Source organism: Danio aesculapii, chromosome 2 (genome assembly GCF_903798145.1).
Source record: "Danio aesculapii chromosome 2, fDanAes4.1, whole genome shotgun sequence".
NCBI lineage: Eukaryota > Metazoa > Chordata > Actinopteri > Cypriniformes > Danionidae > Danio > Danio aesculapii.
In genome coordinates, this window is record NC_079436.1 from 31,391,418 (window position 1) to 31,416,964 (window position 25,547).

A 25,547-nucleotide genomic window follows, 5' to 3' on the forward strand; every position below is an offset into this window, starting at 1 on the left:
AGCTGTTCAAAAGTAGTTTATAATTTAATTTAATGATTTATTCCAGAGATTTTAAAGATGATATTAATTATTATTATTATTAATATTATTAATAATGGTAATAGTAATAAAAGCAATAATGACTGGAGTAATCATTTCATTTGAAACTACATACAATAAGCAGTTTTAATACATTTTTAATATTGAACAATTTAACACTTTTTTTTACATTTAATAAATGATGCCAGAATAAAAAAATAAAATAAAAAAACTGAAAAAAAAACTGACCCCAAACTTTTGACCAGTGTATGTTTCAATAGTTAGTGGTAAACTGCGAAAGAAATGGATAAAGAAAAAAGTTTACTAAAGGAGATCAGAATTTGAAAGACCTGAATTATTTTAAAATGTGTGACTTTTACACATTTGTATTTTTCTCTATTTGTTTAATGTGAACAAAATTTATTACAGTAATTCATAATTTAAAAATACACTCCAAAATCAGTAGCTCTCAAGTAAAATAACACCTGAATTAAACACCTCAAACTCTTGCAAACTCCTACAAAGCACTTTTGAAGAGAACACACATTGCATAACAAAGTGGCCATATTGAAAAATTCTTGATAATCGTGATGAAGGATTCAGGATTAATGTCCTTCTGTGTTGATAGCAGGATGCTGATTGGCTAAATTTTTGTCACATTCTTGCAATATGTTTATAGCCATCCATTGAAATGGACATAGACCTTCTTCCTGCATACTTTTCCCATCACCCGAGAGCTGATTGGAACAAATAAGCATATATTTGCACTAATGATTTTCTATCCAATTGTTTTATATCAATCTAAATGTAACTAATAATTTGTGTGAAGGTGACACGGTGGCTCAGTGGTTAGTACTGTTGCCTCACAGCAAGAAGGTTGCTGGTTTGAGTCCCAGCTGGGTCAGTCGGCATTTCTGTGTGGAGTTTGCATGTTCTCCCAGTGTTCATGTGGGTTTCCTCCGGGTGCTCCGGTTTCACCCACAGTCCAAAGACATGCGGTATAGATGAATTAAATAAGCTAAATGGGTCGTAGTGTATGAGTGTGAATGAGTGTGTATGGATGTTTCCCAGTACTGGGTTGCAGCTAAAAGGGCATCCGCTATGTAAAACATATGCTGGATAAGTTGGTGGTTTATTCCTCTGTGGCGACTCTTGATGAATAAAGGGACTAAGCTGAAGGAAAATGAACGAATGAATTTTGTTTGCATGACCCAAGGAGGCCTCAACTGGCCAGGTGACACTGCTGTGTTCTGTCATTTATTTTCATTCCAACATGACAGTGCTGTACCCATTTGGAATTTTCCCAGTCCCCCTCTTCCACAGCACCACCTGCCAAAATCTGAAACAGTTGGTTCTCCCTGCTTTCAATGCTATAGCATGTTTATTTGTTTTATGCATGTTTCAGGCAGTAGCCCACACTCAACAGCAGTGTAGCAGATCTAATCCATTAAAACACTTTTAAAATTAAAAGTTTATTCTGTATCTTGCTGTAAAGTCAAAGAGAGTTATGGATAGATAGAGCCTACATAGAACCTAGAACCTACATAGATGAAGACGGTTAATATGGCTTATTTTTGTTTTCATTGAGTTCCAGAAAGCCCCTAAAGTGTTATTTTAAAGCAAAACTACTGTATGTAAGTATTGCCAATGTTTTACACAAATTGTAGTGTGAAACTTCACTTTTCTTTGAAAAAGGAAGTCGTAACATTAAATTCTCATTTGATATGATAAATTCTCATTCATTTGGGAGACAGAATCAGTGAACAGCAATGACCTAATTTCTTGCACAGTGAACTGTGTACATTGGCATTCAAAATGAAAGTTTAAAACAAGTTTGAAACGAGTTTGAAACATTTCATACTACTGTATATTCTGAACCGAGCATGCCTTCAGCCAAAAAATCATCTCCTTTTTTGGAGTGATCCTGCATTGAACAAGCAGAAACTGTACCAGAAAGAAGAGCCGAGCCACTAATTGGACTGAATTTCAGTGGCAACAAAAGCCCTGGCTAGAAAATTCCAGCCCTGGTTTTACAGGACCTGCTTTGTTATTGCACTGTTTGTTCTCTACTGCTGTGTTAACAGTTATCTTTTCGGTGGTGGCCTCTCCCCACCCTTCCACACAGTGCATGAAAAGTTCCTCAGCACAAACCCGTCCAGACCCACAGTATAGCACAGTGCGGGTGATGCTACGTTCTGCACGGGACACCATCCAGACTCCAGCAGTGGCCCTGCAGCAGCCGCGCAACCATGTTCCCGCACAGCTTTGACTACAACCAGCCGATGAGAAAGCGTTGACAAGAAGGAGATATGATGGGACAGCTCCCGGAGGAGGATGTGGTGGGTGGCTTTACCACAGAGGAACTGGAATGCAAGATCTGCTACTGTGCTTACAGCCTGTCAAGTCGACGGCCCAAGGTTCTCAAGTGCTGCCACTGTCTGTGTGCCAAGTGCCTTGCAAAAATCCATGATTTAGGTGAATCCTCTCCAAACGCGGTGATTTGTCCATTCTGCCGTTACATCACAGAACTTCCCAGAGAAGATGTGGATAGTCTACCAGATGAGTACAACTTGGTGTCAGCGCTTTTGTCCTTCCAGATGAGGAAGAGTCACAACCTGCATGACACCCAAGGTGAGATTCTACTCAGTCCCAGACGACTCACCTCCTTGGTGGGACACTCAGCTTCAGCTTCTCCGACCTCAATTCGTTCCAATTACGTGGTGATCACCATTATGGAGCCTCGGCAAGAGTCTGTTATTCCATCTCCAGGTAGGGATTACCGATCTTCCAGCCTGGACTCAATGGCCTCAGTTACCAATAGATGGACAGTGTGGAACTGTGCGGCCCTCCTGTGCCAGACCTCAGCACGCGTCCTGGTTTGGCTGTTGGGACTGCTATACTTCAGCTCGCTGCCTCTAGGTGTGTACCTGCTAATCATGCAGCACACCACCATGGGGGTGCTGATGGTCAGTCTGGTACCTGTCAGTCTTCTAATTGTCATGGTGTACGGCCTTTGCCAATGCCTGTGCCGTGAGTTTTGGGACTGTGTACCACCGTAATGACCAAAGCAACTTTGTGGAAACGTGTGTGTTTATGGATAAACAATGCATACTGAAGTGAAAAATGTGTAAAATAAAATGCAGAGGTTTAATTTAGCTTCATGCAAATTGGTGTTGTTTAAATTGAACACTTAAAATGGTTTCACATCTTGAAAATATATCTCTTTTATAACCTTATGTATATGTTTGTTTAATGTAACTTTTACTGGAGTTATTATTCAATTTAGGTCATTCATTTCTCTGTCTCATTTCTTAGCAGTAACTTTGTTAGAAATGGAGGTCATTGGAAGTTTGCAATATGAAGTCTTAACCTTCAGCATATGACATATTGAATTATGGGTGGACCTCCTTTTATAATTTAATCATGTTTAATAATTTGACCATGTTTTACTTGGAACACAAATGTATGTGGTGCATGAACATGTCAGAACATGTTTGGAAGAAAGTAACATGCATACAATTTTCCACATCATAACACATGTACAAATGAACCATTTTATCACAAGAATGTTGAAGAATGCACTTTATACTGTGTAAACATGAACTCTGCATCAACAAGGCAAATGGGAAGACCAACTCTCATTATAGAGATTAGGAAAATCAACACATCAGATCATGGTAAATTACTACATTCCACTTGTTATGCAAATGTGAAGATTTGTTGCACAAGACTACACGGACTATATAGACATGTAGACAATATTTTCTATTCTGTTTTGAAAAACGTTTGATTGCTGCTCTAAATGCTCACAACCTGTCTTAAATTTGCATAATCATTTCTGTATGTTTAATCACAAGTCGTGTGGACTGTGGTGTAGTGTGGTCCCAACCATTAAAAAGTATTAGATAGCCCTAAAATCTACACCACAACTGCACTGTGCCATGATATGAAAATGACTAAATAAATAAATAAATAAAACGTTGCCATTTGTAAACATGCGTGTATATTATCAATGTCTATCGATAACAACCAAAGTAAAAAAGGACATGTTATCGGTAGCTTGTGTCTAGTCATGTACCAAGTCCTCGAGGAAGTATGACTGGACCTTGAGAGAGCCAATCAGATCGTCGGATTGCACACTAACAACAAACAAAAGATCGGGGTTCCCTCTGCTGCTGCCTTTCTGCTCTTTTTACCTGATTTCGTCTGTCCGATCGGCTGGATGTCGTCTTAAATAACACGGATCAACTTTCTGGAAGTCTGTTATGTTTTTGTAAGCTGCAGTTTCGCTCTGTTTGCGTGATTAATTCTCTCTAGCGTCTTGCTAACTCTATCAGAGAGGCTGTTTGCGGGCTAATCGCAGTTAGCTGGCTGGCTAGCCGTCCGATCCGAATAAAACAAGCCCGAAATCTCGGCGGCTCTTCTCCTGCGGTGTCTGACAGTGGTCGCTTGGGCCACTGGACACTGTTAGAAAGCTGTCCAGCTAAAGATAGCTGGCAAGCTGTTGGTATCGACGGCAGGATTCGGATCGCGATGTCAGGACCGTCATCGGGCTGTGGGTTTCTGATGTCGGTTGTTGTTCACGGAGACTTGGCTCTCAACGAGCAAGAAAAAGAGCTCAACCAGCGGCTTAGACGCCTTTACCCAGCCGTCAACGAGCAGGAGACCCCGCTGCCCAGATCCTGGAGCCCCAAAGACAAATTCAGCTACATCGGCCTGTCTCAAAACAACCTCCGGGTGCATTATAAAGGTAACCAAGGCTAACAACAGCAGATCAACACAAACACCAAGTTGTTTACCAGCTAAATGCTGAAGGCATTAGCCAGGTTAGCTCGTGTCAAGTTACATATATGATTAGTGATGTTAATAAGACACTTTGTTAGCTTCAGCGTAGTCGTATTGTCTCCAAACCTGTTTTTTTATTAACAAACACTGCTAAATTGTTACGAAATAAGGGCATATTTGAAGTCTCAGCCGAGTATATTATCATATACTGTATAAAAAAACAAGTGTTTACTAAAAACTTTTAGTATTGTTAACTAACTGCTTAGTCGACGTTTGAATAAAAATAGCCTCCCTTTAGCATTATTTAGCAGCATTCTCGAGCAGTCAGCATTGACCATTAATTGAACGAAGGCGAATGTTATGTTCTTTGAAATAATGTGTACACGCGACAAATAACTTTGGGAAATTAATTATGAAAAGTGTTACGCTGTAAAGTATAAAGTTCGTGCACTGTAACAAGGACATGGTGGCGAGTTTGAGTAGCGAGCTATAAAGATGCTACTGTAATTTGCGGAAGCACCTTCTCTATGGGGTTTCACTACTGAAATGCAGGCATTGTCAGCTTATTTGACAACACGAGCAGCGTACAAAGGCCATGTCTTCATACACACGCCGATGATCGAGCCTGTCGCATTATAAGCTCTAGCAAGGCCCGTATGTGTGTTTATCTGCAGAGGCAGGTTTTCTGGCATCGTCAGTGTGTCGAGTTTACTATGAATTCACCTGATAAAGAAAAGCTGTAATATACGTGTCATTTGATTACCATATTTAGTTGTTAAATAAGCTTCTGTAATCCAGAGGGGGTGTCTGCCATTTCCCTCAGCTGAGTCATAAAGGGAGGCCACAGAATTGATCAGACATTTAGTGCTGACGACAGGTACGTTTTAGGTAGACATCCTTAAATTACCACCAGTAGGCCAAGATGACTAGTAAATGTACAATCTGCATATAAGCTCAGAACTGTACTGTGTGCATATTTGGGTTTAAGGAATGAACTGTTACCAAAATTGACAAAATGCCAAATAAATGTAGCTAAGTAAAGCCAGACATGTGAAATGATAATTAAAAATCTTACAATTTTTAATTTCAATAGTTTATTGAAGGCTTGGACAAAATGTTTTGTTTTCTTCTATTTTAAGGTTATTTTTTTAAGTAATCAGACATTCTACCAGAAACGTACATTATCTAAAATGTACTGATGGTTGATTTCTGAGTTGTTCTGTAAAGGAGGATGTCATTCATTTGGTCCTCAGATTTTTTTTACTTTATTAAAAACACTTTACAAATGTACAAACCCTGTCATTGTATTTGTCCTCAACCCAATAGAACCTACAGATATGCTAAAATAATGTTATTTAGTGAAAAAAAAAAACTTCAGAAATAGCAAAGGTAAAGTTCATTCATTCACATCAATTGATTAAAAACATGAAATTATAAATTCTACAAATAAATACCTCAATTATGTAATACAAATAAATTTAGTGTCCCCATTTTTGTCAGTCCTGTCACAGTTGCATTAAATTCAACATGCAATGCATGCAATACACTGTTAAGGCTAACATCTTTATATTTACTCAAAAGTGACATCATTTGATGGAGAAGCTGACTGATCAAGGATGCGTTATATCATTGAATTGTATGATTTTTTGGAGGACAACAAGTTTAAGTCAGGCCCTGTCACATTTTTTTAAAGTAAAAGTGTACACTTGATTAATAATAGAGTTAATGCTTGTACAGAGACAGAAGTGCCCCTTAACTGTTAGATAAAATATATTTGGTGTCTCAAAAGTGAGTGTTGTTAAATACAGCTAATAAATTGTTTTAATAAAAAAAAAACTTGGAAATTGAACAAACTTTCAAAGAGTTAAAATAAATATTACTAATTGGCTACAGTATTCCTTAGAGAGGTATATTTTTCATGTAGATCATATATTTTAGTTAACTATTTCCTGCTGCTTTTGTATTTGATATTGGTTTGGTTTTATTACTAACTGTCATAATGTTTGTTTAGAGACTAAGAATTTGTTTCAATTCATTTAACTGAAATGTTCAAAATAATAACAACACAGAAATAATTTTTTACACTGATTTGTTGCTAAAAAAGTAAATTCTCAAACGTATACCAGTGCTTATTCCCATTAAATAATCGTGACGATAAAACATAAAAGCAAATGTTGAGAGTCTTTGCTGTTGCCAGGCAAAACATCACGTCAACATAGCAAATACATCATTTTGTTAAGTGATTTTTGCCATGGCGACCTCTGCTGAAATTATAAGTTTACAAATGCTTCAGTGCTCCTTGTGAGCGACTCTAACCACTTGCAATTGTAAAATGTTATGTTTATGTCATCCAGGTCATGGAAAGACCCCGAAAGATGCTGCATCTGTCCGTGCAACTCACCCGATTCCAGCTGCATGTGGGGTCTATTACTTTGAGGTGAAAATTATCAGTAAAGGACGAGATGGGTACGTGGAAATCATCTATATTTTGAGGACATTCTTCATTATAATAAGTGCACTCAAATGTTTATTTATGTGTTGCTGGGTTATATATGCATTTTTTATTTTACCATGGTTGATTTTTATTTTACCATGGTTGATTTATTTTGGCAAGGGAAATAATAAGAGGTTTGCAAAATTTAGATTTGAGACTGCATTGGTGAGTGATTGGTGAGTGACGTTAAAGTATTGTGAGTGTAATTACGACGACTCTGTATGACATTGAATTGCCTTTGTGGTTTTTAGACATCACACATAGATCTGTCTGCTCAGTGATCCTTCAAGTCAAACTCACCCAATGATAACATGGCTGCGTTCTATTTCCACATACATGCACTCGCAAACTTCCCTTCCCTTGATCCCTCAGAGGAATCCCCAGTGCCATTTTTAACTGCATTCCACTTCATCAAGTGAACAAGGAAACCTTACATTGACATACCCTCAATCCCTCAATTTTGATAATGGGAGCAAGTTGGCTTCATATGTCCACCCCCGCACCTATATGTCCCAGAATGCAATGTGATTGTGACATCACAACAGTAGTTCTCAAGTGCTAAAGGGTGTAGGGCATTCAATTTAAACCCATTCAGATGTTCCATCAATAGTGGACACTTGTGTAACGTAATCAGTGACATCTGAGGGAACAAGACGAAGGGAAGTTAACGAGTGAAGGGTGTTAACACTTGGACTGGAATGCAAACTTTGAGTAGTATGGTCATGTGATCTAATTGTGTGATCTCAACATGGCAGCCCCTATGAGATGACCAAGGACCTGTGCCATGACGGTCACTGAACAAACTTAGGTTTACTTCCAGTTGATGAAACCAAATCAGTGATCTCAGGTTTTATTGGTACCATGCCACTGATCAGCAAATTTCTCTGTTAACTCAGGCTTTGATCCTGAGTTTGAGACTTTGTGCACATTAAGGCTGGACATCAGTAGTAACAGCCAATCACATGCCTTGAAATAATCTGCGATTGACTTCTCACAAGAGAGCCTGGCCAAGTCACAGGCAACTATTAAATTTAAAGAAATTTCAAAACTTTTATGAAGCAAGAAGACAGCTAAAAGAAAACCGCTTGCCTTATTAGTGCACGTGTACATGTGAAATCAGTTTGTGTAGTTGATAATACGTGTTGTATAGGTGACTCAAAAATGATCTCCTGATTAAAAAATTAAAAGGCTTTGAAATTACAGTTGAATATATACATTTAAATGGTATGTATGTATGTATGTATGTATGTATGTATGTATGTATGTATGTATGTAAATGTGTGTGTATATATGTATATGTATATACACACTTATTTATTATCAGGGGAGGCCACAGCAGAATGATACCAGTTTTCTGTACACTAACACTAGTACACTTACTAGCAAACCCCCAGTGCTGGTCAACACACACAAGCTCTCTCATTCACACAGTCATACACTACTGCCAATTTAGTTTTATTTTATTTACCTATCCTGCATGTAATGTAATGTGTAGTTATATAGCGCACTTACCGTGTATGGTATACACCCAAAGTGGCTCACAATTATGAGGGGTGGGGTCTCTCCACACCACCACTAGTGGTCAGCAGCCACAGGACAACAGCGCCAGTGCGCTCACCACACACCAGCTATAGGTGGAATGGAGAGACCGTTGATACAGCCAGTTTGGTGGATGGGAATGATTGGGTAAAGGTCAATGGAGGGAATTTGGCCAGGACACCCCTACACCCTCTACTCTTTTACAAGAAGTGCCATGGGATTTTTAATGACCACTGAGAGTCAGGACCTTGGTTTAACAGCTCATCTGAAAGACGGATGTCTTTGCACTGTATGCGAAATCGGAGCACCAGGAGGAATTTAATTTGCAGCAAGAGAAATGGGAGAAGTGGTTTGATATGTGTTGCTTTGCTTACAGTTTGTTGGTTGAATCTCGGTTTGTGATCTCAACCTGAATATAACCAGCACCTAAAAAAAAAAATGGTGCAAATTTGGCTTCATGGTACAGGCCCGTGGTCCATCTAGAAGAAAACATCTTTGTTAAGTCAATGATTATTATGACTAAAGCCCTGTCCACACTTCCATGCAGTTTCACTCTTTGTCCACACAAAACACCGCGTCCGGTGACTGAAACCGAAACTTTCTGAAAACTCTGACCAGGAACATGATTTTCCAAATCTTTGAATACAGTGTGGTCGTATGGATGATATAACAAGATTTTTCGCCTTGTGACATCAGCATGCGTGCTGTTTTCTCCTTTCTGATTGGCCAACACTGCTGGGTTTACACCAAACGCAGAAGACTTAAATTAGGCAAAATTACACAAATTTGCGTCAAATGCATCACATATTTTGTGTGGTTTGCCTGTGGGTTGGTAATCCGCTTCTGTTTTCATGTTTGTGTTGATTTGTATGCAATTTACTCGTGAAAATACTTAATTTGTACCCTTAACATGCATCTCAGTGCATTTTGTAATTTTCATGTGGACGAAGGTTTTCGAAAATATTGAACTATTTTAAAATTAATGGTAACTAAAATAAAATCTATTATGGAAATTATATTTTATTTAACCTAGTTGCCAAAGTGAGATTTCCTATTTTCATGTTGCATAACTTGATTGTATTAAAAAGTTAAATGAAAAAACTTAATTAACAACTATATATTGACACATTTAATTTAAAATCACACAATGAACTTACTAAAATGAAAAGAGAACATATAGAAGCAATATAATTATTGTTAGTGAGTAATAATTTACAGTGATGCTATCATACTGTTAATGTCTTTATAAGTGCACATTTAATTTTAATTAAATTTACTTTCATTACACATTTGCTGTTCATTTGTGTCACCAGGTACATGGGAATTGGGCTGTCAGCTCAAGGTGTCAACATGAACAGACTTCCAGGTAAAATGGATTTCAGACACTAAGGAGTCACTGAACTTTTACTGCTAGTAACACATTAGCTATGTCATGTTTTCAGGTCATGTCCTGTTTCTGAAGCACTATAGGGGATCAGGTTTAAATTTTAGATGCTAGCAGTGCTCATGTTAACTTGATCCTCCACCTTTATGATGCTCGGAGACACTGGTTGGTTCCTGCAGGGAGATAAGAGTTTAGAGAGATTAGTGCTCTTTAGTGCTGTTATATTTTATTGTTCTAAAAGAAATCATCATTATGTGCACAATGTTCTTTTCTTAGGTTGGGACAAACACTCATATGGCTACCATGGGGACGATGGCCACTCTTTCTGCTCTTCTGGCACTGGACAGCCCTATGGACCTACATTTACAACAGGCGATGTGATTGGCTGCTGTGTGAACCTCATCAACAATACCTGTTTTTACACAAAAAATGGCCACAGTCTAGGTAGGAAACATTTGCTTTTCTTTATTATTAGTGTCTTTGTAATAAAGATATTAATTCAATAGTCTTTAACATTATACACATCTCTAGGAAGGGAATGATTTGTACAATTTTAGTACAATTTAGCAATATATGTATTATAATATTAAATATTGGATACATTATAATGTAATTCTTCCTTTTTTCAGGCATAGCTTTTACAGATTTACCGGTAAGTTTCATTCTTTCTCATTCTCCTCTGAGACTGAAGTTGCAATATTTATATTGTATAATACTGTACTATTGTTCAACATTTTGGGTTGGTAAAATTAAAAAAAGAGTAAAGAAAGTTTTTGGTAAAAAAGATGCATCTTTGTTAAAATGTTTAAACTGGTGTTAACATCAAATTAAAAAAAAAGAAGATTAAAAAGTAGAATCATAAAAGAGAGGTATCATATGCATTTAAAACGAGTCCAGTACATACAATAATTATAAAAATGTTTGAGTGCTTAAGAAGCATTTTTTATTGGTATTAGTGTTTAAAAAGGTTTAATATATTTGAAAAAACAGTGATACATTTTTTCAATATTCAATGAAATGATCAATAAAAAGTTATTATTGGAAATAAGTATATAATTTTTAAATGTTGACTGTTACTTTTAACCAGTTTTTAATAAATAAAAGTTTCTTGAAAATCAGCTTACTTATCCCTAACAACTGTGTGTATGTATACTATAGTTTTGTGATGTCTGTCCTGATTTAGTTCATGATATTAGTTCAGATGTTTTGTGACAACTATGATATGTCCTTTTATGCCTAAAGGTCATGGGGTGATTGATTATTTTTCTGTTATTCACTATTGTGATAATCCTCCATTTTTAGATGTAATAGCGGAAACCTTTTGCTATTGTTTTGTCTTTCCTTCCTTTCTTCATCATTCAAGATGTTGGACTTGACAGCCCCAAGCACTTCTTTCGCTGACTGAACAGAGGCCTGTTTGGGGCTAAAACAATAATCCATTGAGCAGAAAACACAGTTGGCTGGTGACCAGCATTCATGTTACTCTGAGTATTTCTGTGAACTATGTCAGTTTAGCAGACCTGACCTTTCTTTCTATTGGACGATGAGCACAGAAAGCATCGCAAAATGACTAATGTGTGCCTGCCCCCTGACCTGAACGATGAGCAACATTTGAATTGTGTAGTTGTGTTTTGAAATCCATTTCAATCTGATTCGTCTTAGTATAAATGCCTATGACAGGCATGAACTGAGGCACATTTTCAGTTCAAGTAAACTGTATTTCTATAGCACAGTGCACTTTGTTTCAAGGAAGCTTTAAAATAAATGTTGTTTTTTTTTTTAATAGAGATGCACCGTATATATTTCTTCAGTTAAGATTTTAATTCTTTTTCAAATATTTCCATATTGATAACCAAAATTAATAACTAATTATTTTGTCTTTGCCATAATGACAGTACATAATATTTTTTGTAGTTTTATTGCGAGATACTAGTCGGCTTAAAGTGCATTTTAAAGGCTTAACTAGGTTAATGAGGTTAACTGGGTAGGTTAAGTTATTTAGTTCAGTCATTGGACAACAATGGTTTGTTCTGTAGCCAGTCTAAATAAATCTTAAAGGAATAGTTTACTCAAGAATGTAAGTTCATCGTATGTTGAACACAAAAAAAGACATTTTGGAAACCTGTAACCATTGAATTCCACAGTATTATTATTATTATTATTTTTTATTCCAGCCAAACTAAAAGGAGAAAATACATTAGGACATACTGTACAAGAAGTCCATGCTGTGTTCAGATCATTTGGGAAATATTTGTGTTATCTTCCAAAAATCCTTATTAGTGCATATTTATTATCATTTTAACCAATATAGACAAGTTAAGCAGATTAAATGTGGGCGATTTAATACAGTTTTCATTTTGAAACCCAAACAACTGTGAGTTTTTAGATTTTATATAATTGACGAAAACCAGTTTAATTAGTTGTCATCTACATTTAATTAACCGTGCTTATTTTGCTTTCAGCCAAACCTGTATCCCACAGTGGGTCTACAGACCCCAGGGGAGGTCGTGGATGCCAACTTTGGGCAGCATCCATTTGTCTTTGATATTGAGGATTACATGCGGGAATGGAGAACCAAGATTCAGTCTCAGATTGACCGCTTCCCTATTGGGGAGAGAGAAGGAGAATGGCAAGCCATGATTCAGAAGTAAGTACTTTTGATTTGGAGTATGTTTTTAAGGCTAATTTTAGCACGTGCTAGTGGCAAATTTCCCCATTTCTCTTTCTGATTTTCATACTTTTTACTGTCTTCCCAGAATGGTGGCCTCCTATCTGGTTCACCACAGTTACTGTGCCACCGCTGAGGCCTTTGCCAAATCAACTGACCAGGCTGTACATGAGGAACTTGCTTCTATCAAAAATAGACAGAGTGAGTCTAGTCAAACGTTCAGACTGTCTTTTGGTTTTGTTTGCAGGGTTCCCACAAGTCATAGGATTTTAAAAGGGCTATTTGAGTCATTGAAAGGCAGGGAATTTTATAAATATCTTATATTTTTTTGTCCAAGTCATTGAATGTAAGTGAATTTGTTTGTTATTTAAAATTTTACTTCCCATTTATCAAAATGTATTTCTTCTATACCATGTTTATTATGTTTTGCCTATTGTTACGGTTAGTTTAATTTTCATTGCCTTTCCCACTTATCAGCCGGCAATCAACAGGCTCTACCTGTTAAAATACTGCCTGTTTTTTTTATAATGCAGTTTTTTGTCTGCGCAACAGGAATTTTAACAGAATTCTGGTTGGCCAAAATCTGCAGCAATAAAAAAAAAACTGCAAGCCCCTTCTGAACCATTTACTTAATTTTGAGTTAAAGTCAGCAATCATGGAAGCACAACATTTTGGAAAGAATGTTCTGGATGGACAGCTGCTTGTTTTTCATTGTAGCTCATGGAACATCAGCTTTTAGTCAGTAGAAGTCAGGGAATTTGACATATAGATTAGTGTGGGAACCCTGTGCTTGATTATAAAGGTCAACATTAAGTAAGAATGACAATTCTTTTTCTTTTATAATACATCCTCAGCTGAATGGCAAACTTCTCTGTAATGATTTACTATTTGTAATTTCAGAAATCCAGAAGCTGGTCCTGTCTGGCAGAATGGGAGAGGCTATAGAGACCACTCAACAGCTTTATCCCAGCCTGTTAGAGAGAAACCCAGACCTCCTTTTCATGTTGAAGTGAGTGTGACATGTGCAGTCTTTCATGAATGGACACCCATCGAGTGAAGACACTGTATACACGATGTGTGTCTCTCTTTTCAGAGTCAGGCAGTTCATTGAGATGGTGAATGGCACTGACAGTGAGGTCAGGTGTCTCGGTGGCAGGAGCCCTAAGTCACAAGACAGTTACCCAGGCTCCCCTCGCCTCTTCAACAGCCCTGTTCACAAACCCAGCAGCTCCCAGGCCTACCAGACAGGTTGGTGCACTACACATATACTCTTTAATTGATTAAAGAAAACTGGTACAATTTCCAACAAAAGTCTTGTCCAGAGAGTAGAGAAAATGTAGTATTCCTTTAATAGGGGTTTTATCTCTTGCTTCAACCTTGGCTAATCCCTGAAGCATACAATCACACCGGTGTGATTACAGTCAACTGCTAAATTCAAATCTGATTTAATATAAATTGCATTTTATCAGCGTTGCAAAACAAAAAAAACATTTATTTTTGCTTTCAGACATTCAAATACTCATAAGTTCTAACAAAACATACCATTTATGGTTTGTAAAATACACACGCTGGTGTCCAAAACTTGTTTTTGCAAGTCACATGCGAATACAGCTGTTGGTCATTGTCTACCTGTTTGAGGTTCTCTACTTTATCTAAATGGATGACAGGTTTGCTCCATGGCCTCATTGTATCTAGCTGTTTTCACACATGCACATAGATATGTGGCCAACATTCCTGCTCTAACCAAAATATGAAATGGATTTATTTTTTAAATATCAACAGATTTAATATACTTTAAAAAAAAAATAATCTTATTAAAGTGGGAAACCACAACGTTTGTTTTTAAAACATGGCAATTACACAACATTTTAAGATGTTAATTTCCACTGAAACAAATGTGAAATGCTGCTGCTTTGGATGTAACACACTTGCCATTTTGATTTACAATGGAGTGGTGCAGGATTGACATTACAAATGATAAGAATAATTCATTGTAGTTTGCCTCAAGATTTTCCTATGGTTGTTATAGGGAAAAAAAAATCTGTGGTAAACATAACTTTGTCTAAAATCTAAATTAGACTCGCCCAGCTATTTTATAAAACATACATGTTTAATTTGTAACTAGATGCATACATTTGGGGTGTGAGTCTGTGTAGTTAATGTAGTGGGGAAAAATGTTGAATTATAATTCAGTTTTGTTTACCACAGACCTTAGTTTACTCATTAAAAATATCTTGAGGCAACCAGCAGTGGATCATCAGTTGGTTCTGATGTCACTCCTGGACTACCCTACACTTCCTGTTGTTGATTGTTTTATTGGGTTAGATTGCTTTCTCAACTTAACTGCTTGAGTTCGCTTTGGTGCAGATCTGACCTTGATTACTATGTTCATATATGGGACATACCAAGCTGATGCCAAAGAACTAACAAAAATCAACTGTGTCGTTGCCTTGCGTTTGCTGTGTATTGTCCCATCTGGACCAAAAAGCTACCCTTGAACATCCCAAACAAATGACAGATGACAAACGAGAATATGCGCTCTGCACCTGTGTGAGAGGACATTTCTTTTCACACCAGCAGGGGGCAGTAGTCTGTTTTCTCATTCCTCAAAGGGAAAACCTAAATAGTGACAAACACATAGAAACCGTTAACAAAGTAACGTTTAATGCTATTTGCACTGTAATTGTCACTCACTACGAAGGGATTCGCTCATGCAAATATGTCTGATTATCTACTAATTCATATAGTTTGTAAATAAATGCAGCGAAATTACAGCCAGTTCTTTGAGTTCCTTCTTGACTTGAGTTGTTTTTTTGTTTTTGTAACTTTTGTTCTTGTTTTTTGTGCTTTCATTCATGGTTGAACAGCCAGTTGTCTTTTATAGACACCGATTCTCTACATGTTGAATCAGGGCAACTTGCTCGATGTAAGCATGACAAGTGGTAAGGTGTGGAACACACCAAACAAACTAACCTGACAGATACTGACAGCGGCCAATCACTTCCGGCCTTTAAATTGAATGAACTTCGAAATAAATGCATCAGGTTCCAAAATCAATACTCCAAACAAGCAAACCGAGTGTGGAAACAACATTGGATCTTTAGTGCTCAACTAGGGGGACTCCGAAATCTTCCTGAAGGATGCAGTAAATCAGTTTAGACAGGAGGAGCTGGGGAGGTAGAGGGTGTTAAATGAGGCTCATTGGCTTCAGATGAAGCAGAAGCGGTGCATTTGACTGTATGATTGCTAGGTTATTTGCAAAGGAGATGTAAAGTTTTGTGACTAAAGTTGATATTTATATGAATACAGTCTTTGTGATTGATAGGATGACCCTAAACTATTACATTTAACTGACATTTTGCGCTTTCATCGGTCTCCAGGTTTTGATAATAATTATTGTAATGGAGTTTCATCAAGTAAAGGCCACACTTCAGCTCACAGTCACAAGTCATGTCCTCCTACCCTTTCAAGTCCTGAGCTTGGTGTCCTGAATGGCAGTAGGGGTCAGCAGACCATTGTGAGGTATGTATGACTTTATTTCATGTCTTTGGATTAAATAAGCATTCTGTTAATTTTGTAAATGCATGATGGAGATCTGTTTACAAATGAATACTTTGTGTATGTTTAATTTAGTTTTTAAGTTCACATTAAATCAAAATGTCAAAATTTGTGCGTCTGCTAGAATGATATATGATTTATGCTGAATCGTTCCAGTTGTGGGGTCCATGTAAATTCTGCCCCTTCACAAATTGAAAATTCAGTCAATCAGTAAAACCAAATCCCAGGCTTATATTTTTCTTTTTGATAATCTTTTAGACTCTGATGAATGTCACAAAGAAAATCTGTGATTATAGACAAAATTACATAAGAACATCCAAAATAAAACAACCCTATTGAGTCAATTTTGCCTGTTTCTCGCAGTAGCGAAGTGGAGATGGAGGTGGATCACTTCTTAAACGGAGTGTCTGAATCCTCTTCAAATGGGTTCCTGAATGGCAGCTCTACACACGGGACAGAGCCAGAGGACTGTGATGCAGATATGGGTGAGTAATTCATTTGGCTCAGATTCCTGTGTACATACACAAAGAAATTTGTTGTCGAATGTCAAAGGTTTTTTTATGTGATCAGCATTACAAATCGGATGTTGTGCATGTGATTCTCAGTTCTTTGGACAACCACGTTATGCAAATGAATCTGTGACCCCATTTTAAATGGATAAAATGCTCTTTACGCAGAAGTGGATAGCACTCAGTCTAAGAGACAGTTGTGCGGGGGGAGCCAGGCAGCCATTGAGAGGATGATCCAGTTTGGCCGGGAGCTACAAAGCATGAGTGAGCACTTGCGCCGTGAGCGGGGCAAAAATTCAGCCAATAAGAAGATGCTCAAGGTACTTGCACTTGTACTGAAAGATGAACACATGTGTTGTTTGGTGGCTATCATCATGTTTAGGATTTAAGAAAACCCTACATGAAATGTCTTATGGGTGTGGTTACTGGCATCTAATCAGCCAATCACAAGTCAGCAACTCTGCATGTAGATTCAGAGTAAACTTTTAAGCAGATGAGCTACAGCATCAGAAGGGCACACCAGTACCGTCCATGTAAGAACAGGAAAGCGAGGCTACAATTCACACAGGCTCACCTAAATTGAACAATAAATGGCAGAAAAATAACTGCCTGGTCTTAAATGTCTATCTGCTGCAGGATTAAGACCGAAGATCACAATTTGGTCTGAGAAACATAAAAAACATGCATCCACCCTCTCAGATATCATTGGCTGCTAGTGGTATAGAGATTTGTGGGATTTTCTTAGACTTTTGTTTACCGTAGTATTAACTGATCAGCACATCACATAGCTCAAATTTTCTTAAACTGGTTCCTTCAACATGGCAAAAAAAGTTCTTGTTACTGTAATGGCCTCCACAGTCACCAGATCTCATTCCAATAGAGCATGTGCTGGAAAAGAAGATTTGGATCATGGAATGAGCTGAGCAGTGAATGCTGTCATGTCTATGTGGATAAATATCTCTCTGCAATGTTTTCAGTACATTGTTGAATCTATGAAAAGAAGGTGCCATTGAATGAAAGGGTTAGCTGAATATTCCGTTCAGTTTATTGTAATGACTTAATGTGAGCCTCAAACACTGAACAATTCCTTGTTCTCACGTAAATCCTGTTAGTGTAAAATCCTCAGAAAAAGTAATGCCCTATCAGAACAAAACACAGACTCTGACAATCTACACGGAATCATTCATATACAGTTGAAGTCAGAATTATTAGCGCCCCTGTTTATTTTTTCCTCAATTTCTGTTTAATGGAGAGAAGATTTTTTTTTCAACACATTTCTAAACATAATAGTTTTAATAACTCCTCTCTAATAACTGGTTTATTTTATCTTTACCATGATGACAACACAATATTTGACTAGATATTTTTCAAGACACTTCTATACAGCTTAAAGTGACATTTAAAGGCTTAACTAGGTTAATTAGGTTAACTAGGCAGGATAGGGTAATTAGACAAGTCATTGTATAATGATGGTTTGTTCTGAAGACTATTGAAAAACTTATAGCTTAAAGGGGCTAATAATTTTGACCTTAAAATAGTTTTTTTTTTAATTAAAAACTGCTTTCATTCTTGCCGAAATAAAACAAATCAGACTTTCGCCAGAAGAAGTAATATTATCAGACATACTGTGAAAATTTCTTTGCTCTGTTAAACATCATTTGGGAAATATTTAAAAAAGGGAAAAAAAATTCAAAGCGGGGCAAATAATTCTGACATGCCATGTGCAGCTTTTAATTAGCCACAACATTCCCTAATGAGATTACAATAAAATTAAATTGTTTTTTCCTTTATATTAAAGTTTATCTAAGCTTGTGTTATGCTTACTCTGTATAGAGAACTCTTATTTTGAAAGTGAGACTGGCATTATAAAGCTCTCAGCTAATGCAACTAGCCATGGAGCATCTCATCAAAGCTTGTCAGCAAAATTTAGGAAAGTAGGGGTGGATTATAAGGTTATAGTTTTAAACCATGATTTAAACTTTATTGCATCTTTTGATTAATGTGAATATTGTGAATTTGCTGCATATGTTTTTAATGAGGCAACAAACGCATGTAGACTGCTGAATATAATTATTTAATGCACATTTATGCATCATCTCATAACACTTGGCTCTAACTGTGCTTTTCTGGAGTGAAAGGATGCCAGTGAACTTTATAAAAGTCATCTGTTTATGTGAAGGTTGATATTAATTCCTTCCATTTATGACTCTAAATACCTCTCTGTTGGCCTATTTTGTCTAGTATAGTTATAATTTAGCCTATATTTCATCTACGACAGGAGATTTCCTTTCATTCGCTTACTGCTTTTGGCTAAAATAAGCCTTACATGTTTACTGTTCCAAAATATTAATGTTTCCTAAAATAAAATATGTTCAAAGGGTAAAAAAAAAGTTTTCTATTGTTTTACTCAGACATTTAAAAGAACTTATTTTAGAGCAGCAATCCAAAAAACTGTGAAACTGTTGTATTTTTATCCAAGGATATCATACAGTCAGAAACTTATACCAGCCCATGCCTAGTACTAGCAAGATTTACCTAACAAAGCAGTCTGTGAGTGTTTGTGTATGTTTTCTTTGCTAAAACCTCTTGATCTGTCCATTTCTTGCAGGATGCGTTCAGTTTGCTGGCATATTCAGATCCATGGAACAGTCCCGTGGGCTACCAGCTAGACTCCATTCAGAGAGAGCCTGTCTGTTCCACACTCAACAGTGCAATATTAGGTACAGCATCCGTATTCCTAACTTTCTGAAATGATTACATTAGAACAACCAAAAACCACCTAATCATCACAATAATCCCTCTGTCAGCATTAGGCAAATCTCATTAAGCTTAAACCTATGCAAGTGAAGAAAGGGAAAGGGAAAAGGGAAAATGTATTAAACTGTATGGGCTGAGGGTGGCACTTTTTAGCCCTTTTGCTTCTCTGTTGAAACACGTTGACATATGTTGCCTTATAATTGACCCTTCGCTAAGCCACACCTAAAACCCGCCATCCACCAATCGTGGCTTAGCAACCGTAGCCACACGCAGGGGCTCTGTCAAGCTTTCGAGCGAGGGAAACAGACCAAAGCGTTGTACATATGGATACCCGGTATCCTTAAAGTTTGGACAGGGTGGTGGAACTTTTTCCCTTTTAAAAACCAAAAACCCAAGAGGAGAAATGCCAGCATGGATCAAGCTGTGTGAGGGCCGCTAAAGGAGCAGAGTTAAGTTGGTTTGTTTTGATATTCCTGACACATTTAGCAATAGACTGACGGCAATGACTCATACACCTCTTACCTTAAACAGATCTAAACTGTGTTTCCTACAAAAACACAAAGCTGGTTATGTTTCACAGCTGTCTTTTTCTTTTTTTTCGCTCTATAATGAGTAATGCTCCGTTTATAGTAATGTTAGTCATACTAATAGCGAATAGGTCATAATGAGTTATTGATCCGGAAAATACGAATCTGCGAATCTGTTGCCAACTTTACTGAACTTCATATTTCCATTTATTTCAAGCTACGAATATTTGAAATTACAAATCAGCAGAACAAAACCGAGATATGATCACAAACTGAGCACTTGCGATCAATATACTTTACCCACAGCTGTTTTTCATTAATTTATAAAAAGCACACAAACATACTGATAGTAATAGGTAACTCACTGTACATTGTTATGGGTCAGTGATGCTAATATTCGGCACAAATCCATCAATTTCCCCTTTCTGGCTGCTCTTTCTATGAATGAACTACGTTAAAGCACTGTCAATGTGTGTTTTCTCATCGGTTAGTAATGCTATATTTCATTGCACAACAATTAGTCTATCAGGCTTTTGGCTAAAAATAGAGAAATTACAGTTTAATTTGTTATTATTATTATTAGATTATTTTAAAATTTCACCTCTACTGCTGACCATAAGCTAAGCTGTTGAATGGTCAGCGTATGAGGCGGCTAGGCTAAGCTAGCTTCAATTTTTATTTAATTATTCTCTATTCGGTTGCCTATTATGTCGTGAATATACCCCTGTAATGAAGTCCTTTTTTGTCTGGCTTACTCGGATATCTCACCTGTTCGCCAAAAATGACATTATATCCCTGGCAATGTCCAACACTGGCGCAGACACATCGTAAAAGCCATGCCAGGCACGAAAGCTTGACCGGCGTAGCAACAGTAACTAAGGAGGGCAGGGCTTAGCGAAGGGTCAATTGCATGTTAAAGTGTAAATATTGAAATCCAGTTTAAACATGTTACTAAATAAGTTTATTTAGATTTTTCTTCCCTCTCCATTTTGTCATCTCTCTTAGTCAGGCTCCATACAATATAGATACCATGCTCAAAACTGCATCTGAGCCAAAAAACAAATGTCCTTTCCTGAAACCAAAGCATGTTCTTGGGGGGAAAAATGGATAATATTTCCAATTTGTGTTGATCACAATGTTTTTTGCTGTGCACGCTGATCAGTGCAGCTTGATATCGGTCTTCACTTTTCCACAATGTGATATGAATTTAAATATTAGTGCATTGAAATGCAGCATAACTATCATTCAAAGATAAGGGGTAAGTCTTTTCTGCTCACCAATTCTGCATTTTGTTTGTGTGTGCGTGCGTGTGTGCGTGCGTGCGTGTGTGTGTGTGCCTGTGTGTGTATAATATTTTTGTGGAAACCATGATTCACTTATTTCAGTTTTCATTGATGATTAAAAAAAAAAGAAAACCTATATATATATATATATATATATATATATATATATATATATATATATATATTATTAATATTTTGCTGTGTGCTCTTTTGACTGGTTCCCTGGTTAGTTTAAGCCTGTCATGGATATTACTATTATTGTATAGTAAAAAAATAGTGTCATTCTAACTGCAGTTCAATTTTACCAGTCTGGTTTTATCGTTCACTGAATTCCTTTCGTCTCTCAAGATGAGTTTTGTTGGTTTGTTTTTTGTAATGCTCGATGTCAGCTTGCACATTATTTAAAAACAAAATTACAATATTAATCTAAACTATAAATAAACATTTAACCACCCTTAATTTAAAGTCACTTATGATTCAATGTAATGGATCTTTGTCAGCTGTTGGAAAACTGGGAAACTCCAGGAGACTCATTACAAGCAGAATTCTGAGATGTATTGGTTGTTCTGCGGTCAAAAAGCATCTTCAAGAAGTAAATGAGTCTGCAAGTTTAACACAAGTCTGAAATGAGTCTAGATGCGTCTGATTTGAGATGGAGTTGTCCTGTCTATATTATGTTTTTAGGAGGGGCAGTGGCTAAAGGTGGAGATGGCTAACAAAGCATGCAAATGAAGTAGATGGGTGAAAGAACATGCCCAGCCACTGACCACACAAGTTTATCAACAAGAGTTTTTTTTGGCCTGCATTGATCCACAAAGGCACAGTCATTGAGACCATGCCTATTGCATTTGCATCACTTTAGCTCACCCAGAACTTGTATAGATAGATAGACAGACTGACGGATTTATAGATTGATTGATGGATGGATAGATAGACAGATCCATCCATCTATCCATCCATCATCCATCCATCCATCCATCCATCACTGTTAATTTAAAACAACATTATATAAATGTATATTTCCATGCAACCAAAATTATTTTTTCCAAAGAAATCTTATTGACCTGAAATATTTGAACAGTACTGCAGCTCATTATTCAGACTAATCTTGAATCTTTTTCCACTCTTGCAGAGACTCATAACCTGCCAAAGCAGCCTCCCTTGGCTCTGGCAATGGGTCAGGCAGCTCAGTGTCTGTCCCTCATGGCTCGCACCGGCAGCGGATCCTGCGCCTTCGCATCAGTGGATGATTACCTGCACTAACCCCTGGAGAATCATCACTTTAAACGACCACGTGACCGAGGCCCACATCATCCCACTCCATCCCAGACTCCCAAAAAAGAAAAAGAAAAAAAAACTAACAAAAAAAACAAACAAACCTGGACCAGATGTACTGGCCTCTATATGGCCAGACCTATCCTGGCTCTTTCTGACAAGACTGGATCCTCTTCTCCCAGGCCTAAAGAGACATTATAGAAGAGGGGTCCTTTAAAAGTCGGATAAAATCCCCAATCATTATGGTCTTCTTTTTTATTATTATTATAATTTTTTTTTTTGGATTTTGTCTTTTTTATTTTGGGGGAGGGGAGGAGGTGTTGGGTGGGGGGTGCAGCAGGCTCTGATTGTTTGTTTCCTAATTTACAAGGCATGAGGAAAATTATTATGACATAATTAATGTTATTATTGGTAAACTTGCATATAAGATATATTTGTTCTCGGTTGAAAGCTGGCAGAGTGAGCGAGACCTGAAGGTCAAACCGCAGCTACACCCTGCTATTTTCAGGTCTCAGCTTGTGTACTTTACCATAAAAAAAGAAGAAAAAAAAAGAAAAATATTGAAGTTATATTAACACAAGGAGTGTGGAACATTTAGTTATCTTACAGTAAAAAAATAATAAAACCCAGAAAACCTAACACTGCTGGAGTCATCCTTAGTGGTGGTATTTAGTATAGAGCGTTAGTGTGAGCTGTATGAGTTTTGCCCTTTTTTGTGCAAGCGCACCCTCCCTCTGCCAACTGCACAGCAGGATTGATGCAATGTTCAGACACTTTGATTTGTAATTGTATTGATGTCTATGGTCTATTCATCCACCCCGTCCCTTACTCCATCTTTTAAGAAGTCCGTATTCAGGCGTTCTCTAGTCATCGTTTGCCTGCACTGTGTTTTTTTTTCTGTGCAGTTTGAATGTGCAACAGGAACATGGTGAAAATTAAGGTCATATCCAGTCCCGGAGAGGCAAGCCTGCTCCATTGTTTTTTCTCCTCTTGTTTACTAGTCAGTCCCTCAGACCATCAGTACTTTTAAAACAAGGAGAATGGTACAGTATTGTCATCAACACTGTCTTATCATTTTCAGTAATAAAACATAAATACCCAGTTGAACGAGATTTGCCAGTCTGTGTTTGGACACATTCTTAGTGAGCGTTCAGATGTTGCATGAGTATGCTATTATTGAATGACAAGCATTTATTAGTGATGGGCGTTCATGAAACACTGCTGTGTGAAACTTTTCTTTTTAACCTGTAGCATGGAGCATGTATCCATTTAGCAACAAAAACATGATTTAGTGAATGAGGTGCCACCACAGTTATAATTCAAGAGTTCACACTTAGCTGATGATTGGTAATAAGCTTGTTTGGCATATGTCCTGGGAGAGAGCCCTGAGTGTATAAGAGCCCTGGGCTCCCTCCCATTAGCAGGGCGAGAGGGGAGTTTGAGCTCTGGTAGATCTCGATGAACTCCCCAGACTAATATCTGGCTAATGACAGATATAGGGATGGCTAAGGAGAGATGTATGGCTTGCTAAGAGCTTGACTATGATACCAATTTGGTATGTTTAATTTACTTAGCTTGTGCAGTTTTTTGGACTGTGGGAGGAAACCGGAATACCCGGGAAAATGGAAAAACCCATGCGAGCATGGGGAGAACGAGCAAACTCCACACAGAAATGGCTGGTTTAATAGGGACTTTAACCAGAGACATTCTTGCTGTGAGGCAACGGTGCTAATCATTGGGTTGCCATGTGGCCCACCTAGAAAGGCGGGGGAGTAGGGGTGGGTCGGGCTATTCCTCCAAGATGAAGATACTGAGAAAAGAAACTCTAGTTATTTATAGTGAATAGGAATTATCTGATTGGTGAATCAATCATAAGCTAATGCGGGACCAGCCGTGGACAATCATAAGCATGCGATCCTCTCGAAATAAGTTTAGAAATAAACTTCACTTGGTTCATAATGTTTCAACATATTGTTGATTTGGCACTTTTGTGTGAAAAAAATTAGGCTCTTTTCAGATGGCCAGAAGGTTTCATCCCTATGCTCTAATCAAAATCTGTAAAATCTAAACAAAAGTATCCGTCTGTAGCTCCATGGGACTTGGCGTTTGTTAAACATGTTAAAAACTCTTGTCCTCACTCTGTTCCCATGGCTCTTGGCCTCACCTTCACTTGTCACCAATACCAAGCTGACCAATCACAGATTGTGACATGTAATTATTATCTTTTTTTTTAAGTGTGCGTCAGGGTACAGTGAAGGGTTTGCAGCCATGCGAAGGCTAAATGGATAGACTGAGAACACTAGACAGTGTAGTATCAATTTGGCGTTACAACCATATGGATGCTGTTCATATTGGTTTAGCTCCTATTGCTAGTTTCGTGGTGAACAATTCATCTGTGCATGTGATTAAGAAAAAATGTTTGAAAGGCCATTCGAAGTGGTCAGTATTGACTGGTGGCTAGCTACAGTACAGGTCATAAAACCCAACCTCTCTATGTTAATGTTTAGGACGTGAACCAAACAAAAAATTCTAATTGCATTTGCATTTCTTTACCATTAGTCCCAGTGGTAAATACTTGTGTTAATTTTCTTCTTTGCTTTTATTTAGTTATTTGATACTCTAAAAACAGGTTTGGTCTTATAATTGTGTTTTTGCGATTGGGTTTGCAGTAGTTTGAATGGGATTTTCATCTTGCATCATCTGCTCATAATCACTATTGCACAGACTCAAAGTCCAAAAGATGGCAGCAG

At 37.4% G+C, this 25,547-nt stretch overlaps 2 protein-coding genes across 2 annotated transcripts; both read left to right on the forward strand.

Annotated features, from left to right (window-relative positions):
• Nucleotides 1-2,214: 2,214 nt before the first annotated feature.
• rnf182 (ring finger protein 182) lies at nt 2,215-3,077 on the forward strand. The gene has a single exon (XM_056467103.1). The coding sequence runs from the start codon at nt 2,328-2,330 to the stop codon at nt 3,075-3,077; it is 750 nt and encodes a 249-aa protein (XP_056323078.1). The 5' UTR covers nt 2,215-2,327.
• Nucleotides 3,078-4,129: 1,052 nt separating this feature from the next.
• ranbp9 (RAN binding protein 9) lies at nt 4,130-23,904 on the forward strand. The gene is made up of 14 exons (XM_056477280.1): nt 4,130-4,768; nt 7,158-7,269; nt 10,150-10,202; nt 10,497-10,664; nt 10,850-10,872; nt 12,683-12,867; nt 12,977-13,089; nt 13,789-13,897; nt 13,982-14,136; nt 16,269-16,410; nt 16,810-16,931; nt 17,124-17,275; nt 19,564-19,675; nt 22,655-23,904. The coding sequence occupies exons 1-14, from the start codon at nt 4,552-4,554 to the stop codon at nt 22,783-22,785; spliced, it is 1,794 nt and encodes a 597-aa protein (XP_056333255.1). The 5' UTR covers nt 4,130-4,551; the 3' UTR covers nt 22,786-23,904.
• Nucleotides 23,905-25,547: the final 1,643 nt, after the last annotated feature.